We start from the raw sequence: 23,040 nt of genomic DNA, 5'->3' as shown, positions 1-23,040 counted from the left end.
ATCATCGGTCGACCTCTGCTCTGTATTACCGGTCGACCTCTGCTATGTATCATCGGTCAACCTCTGCTCTGTATTATTGGTCGTCTTCTGCTCTGTATTACCGGTCGACCTCTGCTCTGTATTACCGGTCGACCTCTGCTCTGTATTATCGGTCGTCTTCTGCTCTGTATTACAGGTCGACCTCTGCTCTGTATTACAGGTCGACCTCTGCTCTGTATTACAGGTCGACCTCTGCTCTGTATTACCGGTCGACCTCTGCTCTGTATTACCGGTCGACCTCTGCTCTGTATTACCGGTCGACCTCTGCTCTGTATTACCGGTCAACCTCTGCTCTGTATTACCGGTCGACCTCTGCTCTGTATCATCGGTCGACCTCTGCTCTGTATCATCGGTCGACCTCTGCTCTGTATTACCGGTCGACCTCTGCTCTGTATCATCGGTCGACCTCTGCTCTGTATTACCGGTCGACCTCTGCTCTGTATTAAAGGTCGACCTCTGCTCTGTATTACCGGTCGACCTCTGCTCTATATTACCGGTCGACCTCTGCTCTGTATCATCGGTCGACCTCTGCTCTATATTACCGGTCGACCTCTGCTCTGTATCATCGGTCGACCTCTGCTCTGTGTCATCGGTCGACCTCTGCTCTGTATCATCGGTCGACCTCTGCTCTGTGTCATCGGTCGACCTCTGCTCTGTATCATCGGTCGACCTCTGCTCTGTGTCATCGGTCGACCTCTGCTCTGTATCATCGGTCGACCTCTGCTCTGTATCATCGGTCGACCTCTGCTCTGTATCATCGGTCGACCTCTGCTCTGTGTCATCGGTCGACCTCTGCTCTGTATCATCGGTCGACCTCTGCTCTGTGTCATCGGTCGACCTCTGCTCTGTATCATCGGTCGACCTCTGCTCTGTATCATCGGTCGACCTCTGCTCTGTATCATCGGTCGACCTCTGCTCTATATTACCGGTCGACCTCTGCTCTGTATCATCGGTCGACCTCTGCTCTGTGTCATCGGTCGACCTCTGCTCTGTATCATCGGTCGACCTCTGCTCTGTTCTAATGATAATGATAAGGAAAGGGATCGGGATGATTTGTGTAGGTACAGTTGTCCATACCAGACATTCCACTGTCCTCTCATAGCTTGGATGCCTTCTCTCTACTGATCTAAATCATCCCTAGACTGGACCCATGCTTCTTATTCCCCTCAGCGAGGTCCACTATCAGTGACCTCTCTCTGGAAGCCAGGATCTGCCAGGATCACTGACTGACTCACTGCAGTATGACAGGCCGAGGCGGGGACGGGGACCAATGGCTATGATGCTAGATAGAAGAATGTTCTGCAATCTGTACCGTGGACCAGATGCCCCTTTTTTCATGCTCAACATACACCTGTCAGTGGTTTATTACAGCATACTGTATGTTTATGCTTTGGGACTCTGTGTTAGTAATATAACACACGTCTGTCACTACTATAGCCAGACTGTCTTCATGAGTGTGCCACAGCTGAACAGTAGCCTCAGTAGTGGTTATGTGTGTATGTAGAACATGTTAGAAGGGGGTCAGGCCAGAGTAAATAACAGTTACATTTCAGTGGACAGAGAGGACACGCCCCTGGGACATATTGACATTTATGAAACACTTGTGAAGGGTTTTCCCAGTGGAAGGCCTATTACAATAATTAATATATATTAATTGACATTGCTGTGTTCTTGTGCAGAACTCCACCCACCCCCACCCTCCACTCTGCACTCCAGGGCTTGTGTAAAGTAATGGGGCAGATGTCTGTCTAACTGTGCGTCTGCCTTCATCAAATAGAACAGTGGGATGTCAGAACCAGATCTACAGTATGTACATGACAGGTAATTTTCCATTTCTAGCGTGTTGGCTGCAGACTGGACAGGACAGGACAGTTGGTATGTGTTCAGATGGTATGGTGGTTATTATAGAGTAGTCTGGCTCAGGAGCGGTCAGTTGTCAGGAGTAGGAAATTACTTTTTAATACCAGACTAGGCACAACTCTCACTGCTGCGGATGTCTAGAAAAAGCCTCTTGGCAGAATTTTCCCCATCATTAATTTGGACAAAATATTTACTGTGCATCACAAGCCTTACGTCCTGGTTTAGTTTTTCCAGACCAGGTTCCTTTGTGTTTTGGGGCTTTACTCCACTCTGTTGGAGTCTGGTCCTGTCCTTCTCCCCAGACCCATACTGGTGCCTTTGAGGCTTTGCCACAGGAGTTGTGGTTCCTCAGAGACTGAATCACATTCAGTTACCATAAATAAGACCCATATCTCCATCCCTTTTTGCGTGCATATGCACACACACACACACACACACACACGTCGCACACACACACGTCGCCCATACACACATGCACACCCTCACACTATCACACTGTTATGCTTTTGTGCCAAGTTATTACACCTTAACTTCTTACACCTTAACTTCTTAACTTCTTCACTCAGACATTACCGTTGAACCATTGACCAAACGCTGTAGCTGAAATTCCCCCTCAACGCCCAGCTGTCCAGAGATTTGTTTCAGAATGTGTTTGGCTGAACATTTAGAATAGCTAGGAGCTGTTACGGTCATCAGCTCAGCAGACAAATACTGAAACGTAACACGGCTCTAAACAGTTGAGCATATCTGTCTCTGCCATCTTCTAAATAACATTTAAAAAGCATTAGGTGTTTTCTGGCTGAGTCCGGCCTCCCTGACTCTCTGGCAGCCCTTCAGAGCTTTCTCTTGTTCTTGGCTCTCTGCCTAAGTGCCATACTCTCTGTGGCGGGCTGTGCCAGCTGAGCCTACTGGTCATGCCTGTCCCCCTCCTCCTCCTGTCCCTTCAGACCCCCCTACCTCATCCCCTCACAGCGTGCCACAGGAACATAAATACTGCAGGGAGGGAGGAGTGTGCTTGACCTTGGGGAGAGAGAGCACCAATAATGCCCCTCTATCAAGGTGTCATTGATCGTCCTGTAGTGAACACTGGCCAGGTCATGTCAGATAGATATAGGATAGCCTGAACCAGCTACTGTACACCACAGCATTATGTAGTGGTTAAGAACGTTGGGCCAGTACCCGAAAGGTCGCTGGTTCGAATCCCCCGACTGGGTGAAAAATCTGTCGATGTGCTCTTGAGCAAGGCACTTAACCCTAATTGCTCTTGTAGGTTGCTCTTGATAAGAGAGTCTGCAAAATGACAACAATTATTTTTTTAAATTCAGCCCTCTGCACTTTTACAGTGAGCTCACATGCCGTATGGCTAGAACACTACCGGGTATAATTTGCTAATCCCTGAAAGATATTTGTATTTTTTGTCCATTTGTTAAATCAGTCCTATGAATTTTCCTTTTGGGAATATTCGTTCTCTATCTACCAGTACATGAGAGCAGAATTCAGTGGAGAGAGCATTACCGTTTTCATCCCCTGTTGTTGGGAAAGAAATGTTCCAACATATTCCATTACCCTGTGGAACCTCTCCTGCTAATCTGGCGGTGCTGCTTTGATGCATCATTAATATCACACTGGCCAAACCTCATTACAAATCGGCAGTGCCACAAAACAAAAACAAGAGGTAATTGCTTTTATTATGCTCTCATCCTGTGTTTCCTGAATCCCAGCCTTGACTGTAGTACTGGAGTTGTGTTCAGTCAGAGAAGAGTTAGGTCTGACTGTAGTACTGGGGTGGTGTTCAGTCAGAGAGGAGTTAGCTCTGACTGTAGTACTGGGGTTGTGTTCAGTCAGAGAAGAGTTAGCTCTGACTGTAGTACTGGGGTGGTGTTCAGTCAGAGAGGAGTTAGCTCTGACTGTAGTACTGGGGTTGTGTTCAGTCAGAAGAGTGAGCTCTGACTGTAGTACTGGGGTTGTGTTCAGTCAGAAGAGTGAGCTCTGACTGTAGTACTGGGGTTGTGTTCAGTCAGAGAGGAGTTAGCTCTGACTGTAGTACTGGGGTTGTGTTCAGTCAGAGAAGAGTTAGGTCTGACTGTAGTACTGGGGTGGTGTTCAGTCAGAGAGGAGTTAGCTCTGACTGTAGTACTGGGGTTGTGTTCAGTCAGAAGAGTGAGCTCTGACTGTAGTACTGGGGTTGTGTTCAGTCAGAAGAGTGAGCTCTGACTGTAGTACTGGGGTTGTGTTCAGTCAGAGAAGAGTTAGCTCTGACTGTAGTACTGGGGTTGTGTTCAGTCAGAGAAGAGTGAGCTCTGACTGTAGTACTGGGGTTGTGTTCAGTCAGAAGAGTTAGCTCTGACTGTAGTACTGGGGTTGTGTTCAGTCAGAAGAGTGAGCTCTGACTGTAGTACTGGGGTTGTGTTCAGTCAGAAGAGTTAGCTCTGACTGTTGTACTGGGGTTGTGTTCAGTCAGAAGAGTGAGCTCTGACTGTAGTACTGGGGTTGTGTTCAGTCAGAGAATAGTGAGGTCTGACTGTAGTACTGGGGTGGTGTTCAGTCAGAAGAGTTAGGTCTGACTGTAGTACTGGGGTGATGTTCAGTCAGAAGAGTTAGGTCTGACTAGTACTGGGGTTCTGTTCAGTCTGAAGAATTAACTCTGACTATAGTACTGGGGTGGTGTTCAGTCAGAGAAGAGTTTGGTCTGACTGTAGTACTGGGGTGGTGTTCAGTCAGAAGAGTTAGGTATGACTGTAGTACTGGGGTGGTGTTCAGTCAGAAGAGTTAGGTCTGACTGTAGTACTGGTGTGGTGTTCAGTCAGAGAAGAGTTCGGTCTGACTGTAGTACTGGGGTTCTGTTTTAGTTACAGCTGTTTTAAAAGCACCGGTCTCTGCTGAGTGAATGACTTGCATATCTCCTATACCCTGCATTACTGTTGTCCCTGGATCAGGCCTGTTTTCTCACCCTTCCACCGGCTCCAATTAGAGTTGTTATTAATATACATGTAAATGCAACGTTTGGGAGCTTGTTGTCAGACAGACATAGATGGTTAGCGAGAGTGACAGCTCTTCTGTCTCCTCACCCAGTAGTCTGAACGTCCCTCCCATCTGCCTGTAATCCACACAGACCCATCATGACAAGCTGCTTCCTCTAACAAGGCTCTCATCAGTTCGTCAGTTCTGTTTCAGGGAATGTACATGGCTAATAAAGAAGATGAACTGTATTTACCCTCCAGGAATCAGATGAGGTGGCCCTCGTGGCCCTTTGTGAATTTGACAGGTTTTATGAGTGTCTAATGACGTGTACTAGGGCAGCTTGACATGGGGTACAGGAGAGCCACAACTCATCCTGAATTGAGTCACTTGGGCCTCGACTGAAAATTCATTGTTTTCCCATTTTCTCATTTTCCATTGTGCGGCTGACACACTTTATCAAGCTCACAATTGAAGACCGTGTTATAGGCCTTCCCCTTTGGGAAACATCTTGCTTGTATGTTCATGGTCTTTCCTCACATTTAGTGATGCACTTGAGAAAATTGCAATAAGAAGGAAAACCACTTCAAATAAATGAAAGGTTTATTTAATTGAGCTCCTCTTCCCCCTGACTTACCACATGCCCTATCACACACCCCTCACCCTCACCTCCATGTTGTCATGCTTCCATCTGGATCGGCCCTGTGTGGAGCCAGAGGGGGAAATACTGGGCCCCAGCCTCCCAGAGGAACACTGTCCTGGGCCGCTTCACTCCCAACCTGGCCTCCATCGCCAGGGGAGCGCCAGGGATGGCTTTCCCAGCTGACAGAGTGAGGAGCTGGGGCTGGTGCTCCTGGCCTGAGGGTCTCCTCTGTGTCCTCTCCTGATGAGTGATAAGGATTATGCCAGCACCCTGGAGCCTCTACTGGCACCCTACGACCCCCCTGCTGAGTACTAGCTAGGGCAGCATGGTTTGAGATCTGTCACCTGGATGTCTCACATCCAGACAGGCATCACATCAACATTCTGCTGAAAGGCTAAGGCCAGGATAATATTGTGATGTTGTTACGCTTAGTTAACATGAATGAGTGACATTCTGTATGTAGCAAATTACATGAGAAGCCATTTTAACACCTGTAAACACACAGTACACACTAGTCTCTGTCATATCAACTACCCAACACATCAACCAAAGGAGCTAGACTTCTAGACGGTTCATTTGGGGCGATAGTAGTGTTGAGTTTCAGCTGTGTGTCTAAACCCTGAGGTAGGACTTTTAATGTTTACTTCAATAAAAGTGGCAGTAATTTTAATGGTGGCTACATTTTTCGATCGGTAAGTGATACCTGCTTTTTTAAAGTGCTACAGTTGTATCACCACAGTAATGGTAGCACACGCTGTTTGGTAAAATGAAACAAAGGGAGCAGGACGAAAAGAGACCATAGAGAAATCAATCCTACTGTCCTCCTCCTCCACCCAGCCTCCCTATACGCACTCACACAGGGAGCCTTAATCCTGGCTCTCAGCGGTGTAAACGATAGCCTTGTGTGACATTAAAAACAGGCCCCTGATTTGATACAACTGGCAGAGTCATTCACACTGTGCATTCCAGGGTGGGATCCTAGCCATGAAACGACATCAAGATTCTGTTTCACTTTCCTGCCTGTAATTTCACCTGATCTGCAGGGCACAGGGTACCTATCCTGTCTTTTCCCCCATATTACTCCCTCTCTATTAGCCTGGGAATGTATCACATAGTCTTTAATCTAGTGGTATCTGTATCCCCCTTTTCCTGCCTCAGTTGGACCCATGTTCTCTTCATAATTCCTGTTTCTCAGCTCTTCAGAAAGCTCTTCCTATTCCTATTGCCGCTGTGCATGCTGTCATTGGCTGGTGTGGTGTGGGCACAGTGGGTAGTGGGTAAGGGCATTTCTCCCAGTCTCCTCCCAGCCACCCCAGGGCCACAATCCTGCTGTTATCTCAGCCGTGAATCCCCCTGCAGTCCCCTGATCACACATTAATGGGCTGGTTGATAAGGAGAACCCCGCCACACTGTGCCTCACTCTACCTGTATTATATCACAGCCGTGAATCCCCCTGCAGTCCCCTGATCACACATTAATGGGCTGGTTGATAGGGAGAACCCCGCCACACTGTGCCTCACTCTACCTGTATTATATCACAGCCGTAAATCCCTCTGCAGTCCCCTAATCACACATTAATGGGCTGGTTGATAGGGAGAACCCCGCCACACTGTGCCTCACTCTACCTGTATTATATCACAGCCGTGAATCCCTCTGCAGTCCCCTAATCACACATTAATGGGCTGGTTGATAGGGAGAACCCCGCCACACTGTGCCTCACTCTACCTGTATTATATCACAGCCGTGAATCCCTCTGCAGTCCCCTGATCACACGTTAATGGGCTGGTTGATAGGGAGAACCCCGCCACACTGTGCCTCACTCTACCTGTATTATATCACAGCCGTGAATCCCCCTGCAGTCCCCTAATCACACGTTAATGGGCTGGTTGATAGGGAGAACCCCGCCACACTGTGCCTCACTCTACCTGTATTATATCACAGCCGTGAATCCCCCTGCAGTCCCCTGATCACACATTAATGGGCTGGTTGATAGGGAGAACCCCGCCACACTGTGCCTCACTCTACCTGTATTATATCACAGCCGTGAATCCCCTGCAGTCCCCTGATCACACGTTAATGGGCTGGTTGATAGGGAGAACCCCGCCACACTGTGCCTCACTCTACCTGTATTATATCACAGCCGTGAATCCCCCTGCAGTCCCCTGATCACACGTTAATGGGCTGGTTGATAGGGAGAACCCCGCCACACTGTGCCTCACTCTACCTGTATTATATCACAGCCGTGAATCCCCCTGCAGTCCCCTGATCACACGTTAATGGGCTGGTTGATAGGGAGAACCCCGCCACACTGTGCCTCACTCTACCTGTATTATATCACAGCCGTAAATCCCCCTGCAGTCTCCTAATCACACATTAATGGGCTGGTTGATAGGGAGAACCCCGCCACACTGTGCCTCACTCTACCTGTATTATATCACAGCCGTAAATCCCCCTGCAGTCCCCTGATCACACATTAATGGGCTGGTTGATAGGGAGAACCCCGCCACACTGTGCCTCACTCTACCTGTATTATATCACAGCCGTAAATCCCCCTGCAGTCCCCTGATCACACGTTAATGGGCTGGTTGATAGGGAGAACCCCGCCACACTGTGCCTCACTCTACCTGTATTATATCACAGCCGTAAATCCCCCTGCAGTCCCCTAATCACACGTTAATGGGCTGGTTGATAGGGAGAACCCCGCCACACTGTGCCTCACTCTACCTGTATTATATCACAGCCGTAAATCCCTCTGCAAGTCCCCTGATCACACATTAATGGGCTGGTTGATAGGGAGAACCCCGCCACACTGTGCCTCACTCTACCTGTATTATATCACAGCCGTGAATCCCCCTGCAGTCCCCTGATCACACATTAATGGGCTGGTTGATAGGGAGAACCCCGCCACACTGTGCCTCACTCTACCTGTATTATATCACAGCCGTAAATCCCTCTGCAGTCCCCTAATCACACGTTAATGGGCTGGTTGATAGGGAGAACCCCGCCACACTGTGCCTCACTCTACCTGTATTATATCACAGCCGTAAATCCCCCTGCAGTCCCCTAATCACACATTAATGGGCTGGTTGATAGGGAGAACCCCGCCACACTGTGCCTCACTCTACCTGTATTATATCACAGCCGTAACTCATATCACACTACAACTCTACAGCCCTCCTCTGCTGGAGGTCTGGAGGGACAGGCTCAGATTCTATAACAACATGGCCAACCCTTCAACTTTAACGTCACTGTTTATGAGTTGATAGACCTTGAATGATAGTGTGAATTATGGTGGTCTTACCCGTCATTACAGGTTTAAAGGGTAATGACACACACACACCTCGCTGGGTCATTAGGTTCTGAGGTGAGATTAGTTATGACCTGTTAAGGTCATAGCATTATCATATTTAGCTAGAGGCACAAACATGTCTATCATTGTCCCAATCTGGCCCAGAGGACACATGGTAGTGACAACAGATCTAAATGTGCCTGTGTTGCTTCACGGTCCCTCCTGTAAGGTCTCTGGGGGAGAGGGCAGGCAGGCGGCTGGCTCTCCTCTTCCTCATTCCCTGCCAAGGCAGCAGCAGTGAAAATGACAGGGAGTGATGTGAAAGGCATATTTCCATTTCAAGTTAGGGAAGTCACTGGAGCTGAGCTTATTATACAGATACTGCAGGATCTTAATTTGATCACTATTTTCTTGCTGATAATTTCCTGCAGTAACACAGTTAAATGATCAGTATTTCACTTTTCATGTATCCTACTTTTGTCCAGCTAATAGCCTAACCACTGATCAAACAACATTATGGACTAAGCATTCAAATCCAGTTGCTGAAGGATTGAATAATTCTTCATGAACGAATATAGTAGGCACACGTCAGCGGTCAATGATTTCACACGCTGAAATCAAACGGAACTACCCGGGTCGGAACTTCCATTCCGCAAGGCGGAGGAATTTCAACGTAGCACAAGAAAACAAAATGGCTATTTCCCTTGTTAGCTTTAGCATGCAAGCTAAACCCTCATTTGTGCCTGAAAATGCAGCACTTGGAGATGGAAAGGTTTTACTTATAATGTATTATGTTCAAAACCTTTTTGGCTTTTTTTTTTGGCAATGTTTTAACCGGAACATGCGGCAACAACGAAATGCGCCGTGGTCTACTCACGAGGAAGTGCAAGAGAGACAGAGATATATATCGCTGGTCAAGCTTATATCTCCTGAATTTCAATCGGCTGGCTCTTTGTCCTCTCTCGATAAATTAATAATGACCGAGCCTACCCGCGTCTGAAACGCGCCAGGTAAAATTTGGCCAAACGCTCTATTTCTCAGATTTCTATAATTAGCTTTCTCAGCCCTCCTACAGAAATGTATTCGCTTACGTTACCTACTGACTACGTCAGCGAACAACACGGTGGCGGGGGAATCTTCGACACACACACACACACACACACACACACACACACACACACACACACACACACACACACACACACAATAATGCTTGTCTTTAACACTCCAAAAATGTGTACAATAACTTGGTATATTATGTAATCTGTTTTTCAATTTTATACAGGCTGAATCAAAATGAAAGCGTCATTCTATTTTAGATTCTGATCAGGGGGCTCCAATAATGTTGTGTCTTTGGCTATGCCGGATTAAGTGATATGACATGCTATTCTATAAAATAATTTATCCATAATTAATATTAACTGATTGAGCTAATCATGTAAATGTTATTAACTAGAGAGTCGGGCACCACAAAATAATATTTATAGAGCTGTTATCTTCCGAATAAACTCTTAAAGACCTAGTCATATTTTACATCAATAGCAGTCAATATTAATCGTCATCTTAATTCAGTCTCATCTGAAAGTTGTAAATTCTTGGTTATCTGCACGAACCCTGGCTAACAAGTTGAATCAACAATACAAAATTTGGTTTAATTATTACACATACACATATATAAATCATAACTTGATTACAAATTACGTCATAAAGGAAAACATCCCTAGCGGGCGGAACAGATATGACAGCTGGTTACACAAAAGAAAAGGGGCTGGGTTTGAGTGAAAGAGCGGGAAGACTGAGGAACAAAGGGAAGAGGCTGTGCTATCGTAAATACAGTATCTTATGCATTCTAAATTACTGCCCATTTGGAAAAGGAAAATGCAATAAATATTTACTCTGAACTGCGCTTTGGTAGGTTGGTAGTAGATGGAAGGCTGGGTTGCCCAACCGAGTCCTTTGTCCTTTGAAGAATGTCTCTGCGGGTAAATTGAATACGTTGTAGTAACGTCGTTGTATGGTAGACGGGATACTCTGTCTGTTCCTTCCTAACCCTCGTTTGCAGCGGCTGTTGCTAACTCAACGGCTAGGAGGTATCACTTCTGTAGTGAATAAGAGTTCAAAGTTCATACCATTCGCAATCAAAGCTCAGGCTGATGTTGGCTTCGTTCTGTAGTTATTATCTTAACCATTCTGACATCGGACCGTCGTCCTTATGTCCTCGGTACAGGAGGTTACATTGTCGTCAAGGCTTTATATAGGAAGGGAGAGGAGGGCGTGTTTGAAAAGTTTTATAGCCCATGTCTCTTCATAAGGGCGGGCCACTGATTGAGCAGAGCACTACCGTATGAAAACCCAAATCTCACATTTTAGAAGCTAAAATCCCATTTCATCCCATCACAAATAATTTCATATTCAAACATTTAAATTGAACAACAATTCCATGTGAATCCGATAACTCTGATGTGTAGACTTTCCACTGTAGAGTTTATGTCAACTTATCATTGATGAGAAGGTCTCAGATGACAACCGAACTGACATCATATGCATTAAGTACCACCGCATATGTTCAAGCGGATTACCAGAATATAGTTCACCCCCCCCCCCCCCCACCTTCTGATGTTCCCAGAATCTCTATGTTAACCAAAGGCTTTTGCAACTGTCATAAACCTACCCCCAGACCAACGTCATGACAACAGCTATTTTCAGGTCTCTCCAGAAATGTTTGATCGGGTTCATGTCCAGGCTCTGGCTGGGGCACTCAAGGACATTCAGAGACCTGTCCTGAAGCCACTCCTACATTGTCTTGGCTGTGTGCTTAGGGTTGTTGTCCTGTTGGAAGGTGAACCTTCACCCCAGTCTGAGATCCTGAGTGCTCTGGAGCAGGTTTTCATCAAGGATCTCTCTGTATTTTGCTCCGTTCATCTTTCCCTCGATCCTGACAAGTCCCCCAGTCCCTGCCACTGAAATAAAACCATGCTTACCCTTAGGGATGGTGCCAGGTTTCTTCCAGACGTGTCGCTTCAGTCTTTGTTTCATCATTGTGTCAGATCAGGACAGCCAACTTTATATGAATCAAATTTTTTATTTTATTTTTTATTTCACCTTTATTTAACCAGGTAGGCTAGTTGAGAACAAGTTCTCATTTGCAACTGCGACCTGGCCAAGATAAAGCATAGCAGTGTGAACAGACAACACAGAGTTACACATGGAGTAAACAATTAACAAGTCAATAACACAGTAGAAAAAAAAAAAAATGGGCAGTCTATATACAATGTGTGCAAAAGGCATGAGGAGGTAGGCGAATAATACAATTTTGCAGATTAACACTGGAGTGATAAATGATCAGATGGTCATGTACAGGTAGAGATATTGGTGTGCAAAAGAGCAGAAAAGTAAATATATTTTTTTTAAAAACAGTATAAAAACAGTATGGGAATGAGGTAGGTGAAAATGGGTGGGCTATTTACCAATAGACTATGTACAGCTGCAGCGATCGGTTAGCTGCTCGGATAGCTGATGTTTGAAGTTGGTGAGGGAGATAAAAGTCTCCAACTTCAGCGATTTTTGCAGTTCGTTCCAGTCACAGGCAGCAGAGTACTGGAACGAAAGGCGGCCAAATGAGGTGTTGGCTTTAGGGATGATCAGTGAGATACACCTGCTGGAGCGCGTGCTACGGATGGGTGTTGCCATCGTGACCAGTGAACTGAGATAAGGCGGAGCTTTACCTAGCATGGACTTGTAGATGACCTGGAGCCAGTGGGTCTGGCGACGAATATGTAGCGAGGGCCAGCCGACTAGAGCATACAAGTCGCAGTGGTGGGTGGTATAAGGTGCTTTGGTGACAAAACGGATGGCACTGTGATAGACTGCATCCAGTTTGCTGAGTAGAGTGTTGGAAGCCATTTTGTAGATGACATCGCCGAAGTCGAGGATCGGTAGGATAGTCAGTTTTACTAGGGTAAGCTTGGCGGCGTGAGTGAAGGAGGCTTTGTTGCGGAATAGAAAGCCGACTCTTGATTTGATTTTCGATTGGAGATGTTTGATGTGAGTCTGGAAGGAGAGTTTGCAGTCTAGCCAGACACCTAGGTACTTATAGATGTCCACATATTCAAGGTCGGAACCATCCAGGGTGGTGATGCTAGTCGGGCATGCGGGTGCAGGCAGCGATCGGTTGAAAAGCATGCATTTGGTTTTACTCGCGTTTAAGAGCAGTTGGAGGCCACGGAAGGAGTGCTGTATGGCATTGAAGCTCGTTTGGAGGTTAGATAGCACAGTGTCCAATGACGGGCCGAAAGTATATAGAATGGTGTCGTCTGCGTAGAGGTGGATCAGGGAATCGCCCGCAGCAAGAGCAACATCATTGATATATACAGAGAAAAGAGTCGGCCCGAGAATTGAACCCTGTGGCACCCCCATAGAGACTGCCAGAGGACCGGACAGCATGCCTTCCGATTTGACACACTGAACTCTGTCTGCAAAGTAATTGGTGAACCAGGCAAGGCAGTCATCCGAGAAACCGAGGCTATTGAGTCTGCCGATAAGAATATGGTGATTGACAGAGTCGAAAGCCTTGGCGAGGTCGATGAAGACGGCTGCACAGTACTGTCTTTTATCGATGGCGGTTATGATATCGTTTAGTACCTTGAGCGTGGCTGAGGTGCACCCGTGACCGGCTCGGAAACCAGATTGCACAGCGGAGAAGGTACGGTGGGATTCGAGATGGTCAGTGACCTGTTTGTTGACTTGGCTTTCGAAGACCTTAGATAGGCAGTGCAGGATGGATATAGGTCTATAGCAGTTTGGGTCCAGGGTGTCTCCCCCTTTGAAGAGGGGGATGACTGCGGCAGCTTTCCAATCCTTGGGGATCTCAGACGATATGAAAGAGAGGTTGAACAGGCTGGTAATTGGGGTTGCGACAATGGCGGCAGGTAGTTTCAGAAATAGAGGGTCCAGATTGTCAAGCCCAGCTGATTTGTACGGGTCTAGGTTTTGCAGCTCTTTCAGAACATCTGCTATCTGGATTTGGGTAAAGGAGAACCTGGAGAGGCTTGGGCGAGGATCTGTGGGGGGGGCGGAGCTGTTGGCCGAGGTTGGAGTAGCCAGGCGGAAGGCATGGCCAGCCGTTGAGAAGTGCTTATTGAAGCTTTCGATAATCGTGGATTTATCGGTGGAGACCGTGTTACCTAGCCTCAGTGCAGTGGGCAGCTGGGAGGAGGTGCTCTTGTTCAACCATGGACTTCACAGTGTCCCAGAACTTTTTGGAGTTGGAGCTACAGGATGCAAACTTCTGCCTGAAGAAGCTGGCCTTAGCTTTCCTGACTGACTGCGTGTATTGGTTCCTGGCTTCCCTGAACAGTTGCATATCACGGGGGCTATTCGATGCTATTGCAGTCCGCCACAGGATGTTTTTGTGCTGGTCGAGGGCAGTCAGGTCTGGAGTGAACCAAGGGCTGTATCTGTTCTTGGTTCTGCATTTTTTGAACGGAGCATGCTTATCTAAAATGGTGAGGAAGTTACTTTTAAAGAATGACCAGGCACCCCAACTGACGGGATGAGGTCAATGTCCTTCCAGGATACCTGGGCCAGGTTAGAAAGGCCTGCTCACAGAAGTGTTTTAGGGAGCGTTTGACAGTGATGAGGGGTGGTCGTTTGACTGCGGCTCCGTGGCGGATACAGGCAATGAGGCAGTGATCGCTGAGATCCTGGTTGAAGACAGCGGAGGTGTATTTGGAGGGCCAGTTGGTCAGGATGACGTCTATGAGGGTGCCCTTGTTTACAGAGTTAGGGTTGTACCTGGTGGGTTCCTTGATGATTTGAGTGAGATTGAGGGCATCTAGCTTACTTTGTAGGACTCAATGATATGCAGCCTTTTACTAGTTTGTTTTGTATTATTCCCGTTGAGAGAGAAACACCATAGGAGTTACTCAGATACTACTGGTGAGCAGAGAGTGTTTGAGGAAAGGTCTAGTAGACTGGGGCATGTTAGATAAGAAGGGGTTCAGACTGCTCTCTTCTCTGGGTGGATCTGGTAACAGTTACTGCTGGGTTCGTTGGTGTGTTGGTCATTACCAAGGAACTTTTTAAGTTAGAGAGCAGGATCATCACAGAGGATTTGAGTTTTTTTTAATTACCTCCATGTTGAGCCCCAGCCTCCCTCAAGCTCATCTCTAGTGTGTTAAATGTGTGTGTGCATGTGCATGCGTAGGGTGTGTATGTGCTTGTGTGTGATTAGAGTAGAGTGTGTGCCAGAGAAAGAGAGTGTCAAAACAAAGAGAAGAATCTAGCCTGAGGCACCAATCGATCAGATGCTAGCAGCAGAATTCCCAGAAGCCCACTGGTGAGGCTGTGGATCAAATTAGTTCATCTCACATTCTATGTCAGGAGAGAGGAGAGGAGTAGGGGAAGAATGAAAGGAGGGGGGTAAGATGAAGGGAGAGGAGAGTATAGGAGAAGAGGGTGGAGGAGAGAGCAGGAGAGAGGCGGGTGGAGGTATCCTTAAGAAAGAGTTGAATTGGCTGCACACACACACACACACACACACACAGTGTTCACCCCTGGGGAGGGATTAGTGACGCCACCTCCCCCTCACCAAGGTGTCTGTCAAACATCTTTCCAACACTAATACTGTGTAACTGATATGTGAACAAACATACATGCACATGCACGTTCACACAGATGCTAATGGCTTCACTCACATCTCACTTGAATGCCTTTAGTCCGAGCATGAGTATACTCATGTTATCTTCCATTCAAATTTCCCCAAAACAACTTGTTAGTAAAAACATCAGATAAAATCTAAGCCTTAATCAAGAAGATTGAAAGTGAACTGCAGCTGTAAACAGCCAGGAAGGAAGGAGAGAAAAACACTAACTAGCACACAGCTCTGTCCCACAGTTTGGCCAATCTAAATGGTTAATAGTACACCCTTAAAACCCTTGCTTCGGATGGCTCTAAATTAAGCAGGATATAAATCAATGGGGGAGGGGAGAGCAGGCAGATAGAATGCAGAGCTCTTCAAAGGCCTGTTTAATAAAACATACTGGCATGCCTGTGTTCTCTGGTGAAGGGCTGTGGTGGGTGTTGGGCAGCGGCAGAGTCTTGGATGTATAGCCTAGTGAGGGGTGTTAGCGTACCGCTTACCCCTGATTATGTGCTGTCTGATCAATGGGCTAGGCTGCGCTAGCCTGGTTAGCCACGCTGTCCTGGTTAGCATGCAGGCTGCAGGATCAAAGGGATGCGATGGGAGCTGGTTACTAATGGTGGATAATTAGGAGCGGCTCAGACAGAAAGATGCAACGGGCTTAAACATCTGAGACGGACGCATGTTTTACAGTGAGATGGAGGAATAGATGAGCTTTTTGCTCTGGGTATGGGTGTTTCTCTCTCTCTTCTCTCTGTATCTCTCTATAACACCCACACACAGACATGCAGTAATAACTCCCTGAGCGTCTCTTTAGAAGTGAAACTCTTGAATAATTACAGTAATACCCACTCATCAGTAAGAAACCAGTGTAGGAATTAGAGAACGACCGATAATTGGCCGAGCCGATATATTGGGCCGATATTGGCCTTTTCAAGTCTATCAGCTATCGACTCTTCAGCTTTCCCGATAGACCCTCTACGTAGCAAAACTGCAGCAGTAGCAAGCTAGTTCACTCTTAAACAGAAATGTGTAGTATTGAGGGATTTATGAATTGACACAATGTCCAAAATCAAACTCCTGTTGCAAATATGATTTTATTGAATTCACTAATAATAAGGCTCATGTTGACCTGCCCAGACATGTTGACCTGCCCAGACATGTTGACCTGCCCAGACATGCATGCAATAAATAAGATAGCTAGTAAGCAGATAGCTATGTGACCTGTTAGCAGATAGCTATGTGACCTGTTAGCAGATAGCTATGTGACCTGTTAGCAGATAGCTATGTGACTAGTTAGCAGATAGCTATGTGACCTGTTAGCAGATAGCTATGTGACCTGTTAGCAGATAGCTATGTGACCTGTTAGCAGATAGCTATGTGACCTGTTAGCAGATAGCTATGTGACTAGTTAGCAGATAGCTATGTGACCTGTTAGCAGATAGCTATGTGACCTGTTAGCAGATAGCTATGTGACTAGTTAGCAGATAGCTATGTGACCTGTTAGCAGATAGCTATGTGACCTGTTAGCAGATAGCTATGTGACCTGTTAGCAAAGATTATGATAACTAACCTTTTTATGCCAATATATTACATTATCCAGCCGGTAATTTGTGTGACCAGACCTTCTCAAATAGTACTTAAGTACCCTGGCCTATATCATGTCCTTCCATACAAGCGTGGCATGCTGAAGTGATGCTTCTATGCAAATGTTGTTGATCGGTAGGCTAATATAAGTCCCAAATGGAAGTCAAACTTATTGTTTGTCATCTGTAGCACCGTAGACTCCACTGATCAGCCAAAACAAGCTCAATAACTCAATGCACACACTCCTACCTGTATTGTGAATAGGGCTATGCTATCTTCATTTGCCCAATTCATCAAGAGATTTACCATTCAAACAACATTATTACCATTATGTTGGTGTATAGTTAAATAACAGACAAAAAGTCAAATGTATTGTTTGATTTTAAAATGTATGCATTAATGCGTAGAAGGCTGTCTGTGGGAAATTCCATCATCGGAATTTTCAAATGTAATGGTATTGAATATCGGCATAAAGTATCGGCCTCCTTGACTCCCAAAAATTGGTATAGTCATCCACCCTAACAAATCCATATTGGTCGTTCTCTAGTAGGAATTACTTTCACAACACTGTTATAGTGATATTGCTTCACCTTACTGCCTTATTATACAGACTTCACTATCACCATTTCCTCCTCCACTGTGGACAACCAATATTCCACATAAACATGAACAGTAAAGACACAGTAGAAGCAACATAGCACCATAATAAAGTCTGTGGTAAGAGAGTGACAATGAGTGACTGGGGTATAGTGAGTCTACTCTGTATTTTTGGGGTAGCGTGTTAATGATGTTCCATTGGCTCCTCTCCCTGTTTGAGTTGTAGTGGTTCATATTGACCCGGCGTCGCCTGCCTCCAATTCTGCTGACTTCCCTCATGGCCCACCGCACGAAGATGCTCTCTCAGCACCATGTTTTAGGGGGAATGGGGGGATGAATGGGGGATCGGTGGAGTAGAGAGGGCACAGATGAGGCAGTGTGGCAAGTCCACGGGATGCTGGGTTAATTAATTGTGGCCCTGTACCACCAATTAGTCCCAGCTCCCTTTAATTGGTGCTGAATGGGTTCCAAAGGCCGATGTGGGGAGATACGGGGTGCAGGGTTGGAGACACACACACAGACGTGCCATCTTCTATCCCTCAGGCATTACGACACCATGCTCATTTGCATTTAAAGCAGGTCTGATAACCACAGCTCACTGGTCTCAGAGCAGCAGTAAAGACCTGACATGTCATTAGCAATTATAGCCACTGGCTGCCATGTTGCTGCCTCATGTATTAGCTTCTAGTGGGTTCTACTGGGTCTCTACTGATGTGGTCCTGGGTGGCTCGGTCTGTAGAGCATGGTGTGTGCAACACCTTGGATTGTGGGTTCTGTTCCCACTGCTGCCATCTATTCATTTTGACAAAAGTTTCTGCTAAATGGATGTTGATTGACACAAAGCTGTAAGGTGTGTCTGTTCTTGCTCTTCTTATCTCTCACCCTCTCATTTCTGCCTCATGTCTTTGATGTGGGAAATGACAGGAGTACATAGCTGGAGCATTGCGTTGCTCAACAGGAGACATTACTGTATGTAATGAAAGGCTTTAAAGGAGATGTTACTGTATGTAATGAAAGGCTTTAAAGGACAAGTTACTGTAGCATTGCTCAGCTCTAAAGGACAAGTTACTGTAGCATTGCTCAGCTCTAAAGGACAAGTTACTGTAGCACTGCTCAGCTCTAAAGGACAAGTTACTGTAGCACTGCTCAGCTCTAAAGGACAAGTTACTGTAGCACTGCTCAGCTCTAAAGGACAAGTTACTGTAGCACTGCTCAGCTCTAAAGGACAAGTTACTGTAGCATTGCTCAGCTCTAAAGGACAAGTTACTGTAGCATTGCTCAGCTCTAAAGGACAAGTTACTGTAGCATTGCTCAGCTCTAAAGGACAAGTTACTGTAGCATTGCTCAGCTCTAAAGGACAAGTTACTGTAGCATTGCTCAGCTCTAAAGGACAAGTTACTGTAGCATTGCTCAGCTCTAAAGGACAAGTTACTGTAGCATTGCTCAGCTCTAAAGGACAAGTTACTGTAGCATTGCTCAGCTCTAAAGGACAAGTTACTGTAGCATTGCTCAGCTCTAAAGGACAAGTTACTGTAGCATTGCTCAGCTCTAAAGGACAAGTTACTGTAGCATTGCTCAGCTCTAAAGGACACGTTACTGTAGCATTGCTCAGCTCTTAAGGACAAGTTACTGTAGCATTGCTCAGCTCTTAAGGACAAGTTACTGTAGCATTGCTCAGCTCTAAAGGAGAAGTTATTGTATCATTGCTCAGCTCTAAAGGACAAGTTACTGTAGCATTGCTCAGCTCTAAAAGAGAAGTTATTGTATCATTGCTCAGCTCTAAAGGACAAGTTATTGTATCATTGCTCAGCTCTAAAGGACAAGTTATTGTATCATTCCTCAGCTCTAAAGGACAAGTTATTGTAGCATTGCTCAGCTCTAAAGGACAAGTTATTGTATCATTGCTCAGCTCTAAAGGACAAGTTATTGTAGCATTGCTCAGCTCTAAAGGACAAGTTATTGTAGCATTGCTCAGCTCTTAGATGTATTATGTAATGACAGTGTGACATCACTCTGAGACTGGTTGTTGAACTGCTCTCTGCTGCTGTGCGTATAATCAGCACCTGTCTAGGATTACTTACTTACATAACCTGCTACCATTTCTCTCTGTTCCTATGCATCACACTTAATTTGTTGTCGTGTCATCTTCAGAGTTACACATACACCTACAGATGATGTAATAGTGTTAAGGATAGTGGTGGAAAAAGTTCCCAATTGTCATACTTGAGTAAAAATAAATCAAATTTGATTTAATTTGTCACATGTGCCGAATACAAAAGGTGTAAAATAAACCTTGCTGTGAAAGGCTGAATACAGCAGGTGTAGAACTTACTGTGAAAGGCTGAATACAACAGGTGTAGAACTTACTGTGAAGGCTGAATACAACAGGTGTAGAACTTACTGTGAAAGGCTGAATACAACAGGTGTAGAACTTACTGTGAAAGGCTGAATACAACAGGTGTAGAACTTACTGTGAAAGGCTGAATACAACAGGTGTAGAACTTACTGTGAAAGGCTGAATGCAACAGGTGTAGAACTTACTGTGAAGGCTGAATTACAACAGGTGTCGAACTAACTGTGAAAGGCTGAATACAACAGGTGTCGAACTTACTGTGAAATGCTGAATACAACAGGTGTAGAACTTACTGTGAAATGCTGAATACAACAGGTGTAGAACTTACTGTGAAAGGCTGAATACAACAGGTGTAGAACTTACTGTGAAATGCTGAATACAACAGGTGTAGAACTTACTTTGAAGTGCTGAATACAACAGGTGTAGAACTTACTGTGAAATGCGGAATACCACAGGTGTAGAACTTACTGTGAAAGGCTGAATACAAGAGGTGTAGAACTGACTGTGAAATGCTGAATACAAGAGGTGTAGAACTGACTGTGAAATGCGGAATACAACAGGTGTAGGACTTACTGTGAAATGCTGAATACCAGAGGTGCAGAACTTACTGTGAAATGCTGAATACAACAGGTGTAGGACTTATTGTGAAATGCTTACTTGCAAGCCCTTAACCAACAATGCAGTTTTAAGAAAAATAAGAGTTAACAACATATTTACTAAATAAACCAAAGTTTAAAAAAGTAACACAATAAAAGAACAATAACTAAGGCTATATACAGGTGTTACTGATACCGAGTCAATGTGCGGGCTACAGGTTAGTTGATGTAATTGATGTAATGTGTACATGTAGGTAGAGGTAAAGGGACTATGCTGCCCTAGAGCGTTGGACTAGTAATCAAAAAGTTGCACATTCAAATCCCCGAGCTGACAAGGTACAAATCTGTCATTCTGCCCCTGAACAAGGCAGTTAACCCACTGTTCCTAGGCCGTCATTGAAAATAAGAATTTGTTCTTAACTGACTTGTCTAGTTAAATAAAGGTAAAATAAATAAAGATAATGAACAGAGAGTCGCAGCAGTGTAAAAGAGGGGGGGGGGGCAATGCAAATGATCCTGGTAGTCCTTTGATGAGCTGTTCAGGAGTCTTATAGCTTGGGTTAAGGAACCTTTTGGTCCTAGACTTGGCCCTCCAATTTTTTGGGCCTTCTGGGCCGTACACACTACCCTCTGTAGTTCCTTGCAGTCGGATCCCGAGCAGTTGCCATACCAGGCGGTGATGCAGCCAGTCAGTCAGTCAAAGATCAGTCAGTCAAAGATACCTTAATAGAAAATGACTCAAGTAAAAGTGAAAGTAACTTTCACTACTTCAGTAAAGGTATTTGGTTTTAAAAATTAAAAGTATAAATGATTTCAAATACCTTATATTAAGCAAACCAGGCAGCACCATTTCCTTGTTTTTCTTATTTTACTGATAGCCAGAGGCACATTCCAACTCTAAGATATCATTTACAATGAAGCATGTGTGTTTAGTGAGTCTGCCAGATCAGAGGAAGTAGGGATGAACTGGGATGTTCTCTTGATAAGTGTGTGAATTAGACCATTTCCCTGTCATTCTAAGCATTCAAAATGGCTGTCAGGGAAAATGTATGGAATAAAAATTACATAATAAATATAAAAGTTGTCAAAAATATAAATAGTATAGAAAAGTACAGAAACCCCCCAAAACTACTTAGTACTTTCAAGTATTTTTATTGAAGTACTTTACAGCACTAGTTAAGGATAGGGTAAAGAGTCCTAGCTGGCCTGTTGACCCCTAAAATATAGTGTTCTCAACTCTCTTTCCTCTTCTCTTCCCAGGATCCCGTCTGCGCCAGGAGGACTCCCCACCCCGGATCGTAGAGCACCCCTCTGACCTGATCGTGTCCAAGGGGGAGCCCGCCACCCTCAACTGCAAGGCGGAGGGGCGGCCCAGCCCCACGGTGGAGTGGTACAAGGACGGGGAGCGGGTGGAAACGGACCGGGACAACCCTCGATCTCAACGCATGCTGCTGCCCAGCGGCTCCCTCTTCTTCCTACGTATCGTCCACGGACGACGCTCCAAGCCGGATGAGGGCTCCTACGTCTGCGTCGCCCGCAACTACCTGGGAGAAGCTGTCAGCCACAACGCCTCGTTGGAAGTAGCATGTAAGTGCAGCTCATGTTGGGGCTTTTCTTATTTCCTCTTGGGCCTCTGGGCCTCTGGGTTTGGTGTGAATGGAAGAGAAGGGGGTTTAGACTGGAGCTGGGGCTGAATAGAAGACTCCAGTTTCCTACTCTATTTCCCCCTCAATGTGCTCATTGAGTTGGATAATCTCACAGGAGATGGTTCAGGATGTGTTTGGCCCATTTGCCCCAGTAGGCCTGAGGAGGCCTGGCGGCAGATTGGCCTGAGCATCCCGGGGGGGGGGGCTCCTGTAAAGGGCCCTTGGTAGGGGGTCAGGAGCTACAATAGGAAGAAAGTGCTTTCTGTTGTCCTTCTAGCTCTGGTGTTTGTCAGGGAGATGGATCAGAGTTTTTATACACAAACCAGTGTTTGGTCATCTTTTAGTAGAGAGAGTTACTTACCTCAGTTGTTTCCTTGGTTGTAGACTAGACTAGTGGAGCTCCTCTTTATTGCCTGCTAGACGGTCTTAATGATGGACCTGCTTTGATGTGGAGGGGGCATTCCATCATTGTGAGGGTCAGTGACGACGCTGAAAGGTTTCAAACAAATAGACATGGAATAATATACAGTACATAGAAAGAGGACGGACACTGCTGCTTAGTCATTTAACTCTTAGCATAATGATTGGTGCTCTGTGTTGACAAATTTGTCCTCAAGGATGGTTGGTTTCTGAGGTCAGATCTTAGACATGTTATCTGTACTGTGTCTCTACTGGCTGGTCTGAGGTCAGCTCTTAGACACATTATATGTGCTGTTTGGAGAGGGAACGTTGAGAAAAGGATCTCAGATATCACCGCTTCTCAAGCATGTCTAGGAGCTGTCACCAAGGCCCTCATTGTAATCTAATCGAAAGAGAGTGGTTCGGGGGATGG

At 45.8% G+C, this 23,040-nt stretch overlaps 1 protein-coding gene across 1 annotated transcript in view; it reads left to right on the top strand.

Moving 5' to 3' along the window:
• Positions 1–23,040, top strand: part of LOC115137737 (roundabout homolog 1-like) — a 416,524-nt gene that overhangs the window by 97,866 nt on the left and 295,618 nt on the right. Inside the window, exon 2 of the mRNA XM_065024289.1 lies at positions 21,823–22,149. Within this exon, the coding sequence (XP_064880361.1) occupies positions 21,823–22,149 (327 nt within the window). The remainder of the gene's footprint in view (positions 1–21,822; positions 22,150–23,040) is intronic.

Source organism: Oncorhynchus nerka, linkage group LG11 (assembly GCF_034236695.1).
Source record: "Oncorhynchus nerka isolate Pitt River linkage group LG11, Oner_Uvic_2.0, whole genome shotgun sequence".
Lineage (NCBI taxonomy): Eukaryota > Metazoa > Chordata > Actinopteri > Salmoniformes > Salmonidae > Oncorhynchus > Oncorhynchus nerka.
The sequence above is the reverse complement of the archived record's forward strand: the minus strand, read 5'-3'. Positions and strand labels throughout refer to the sequence as shown.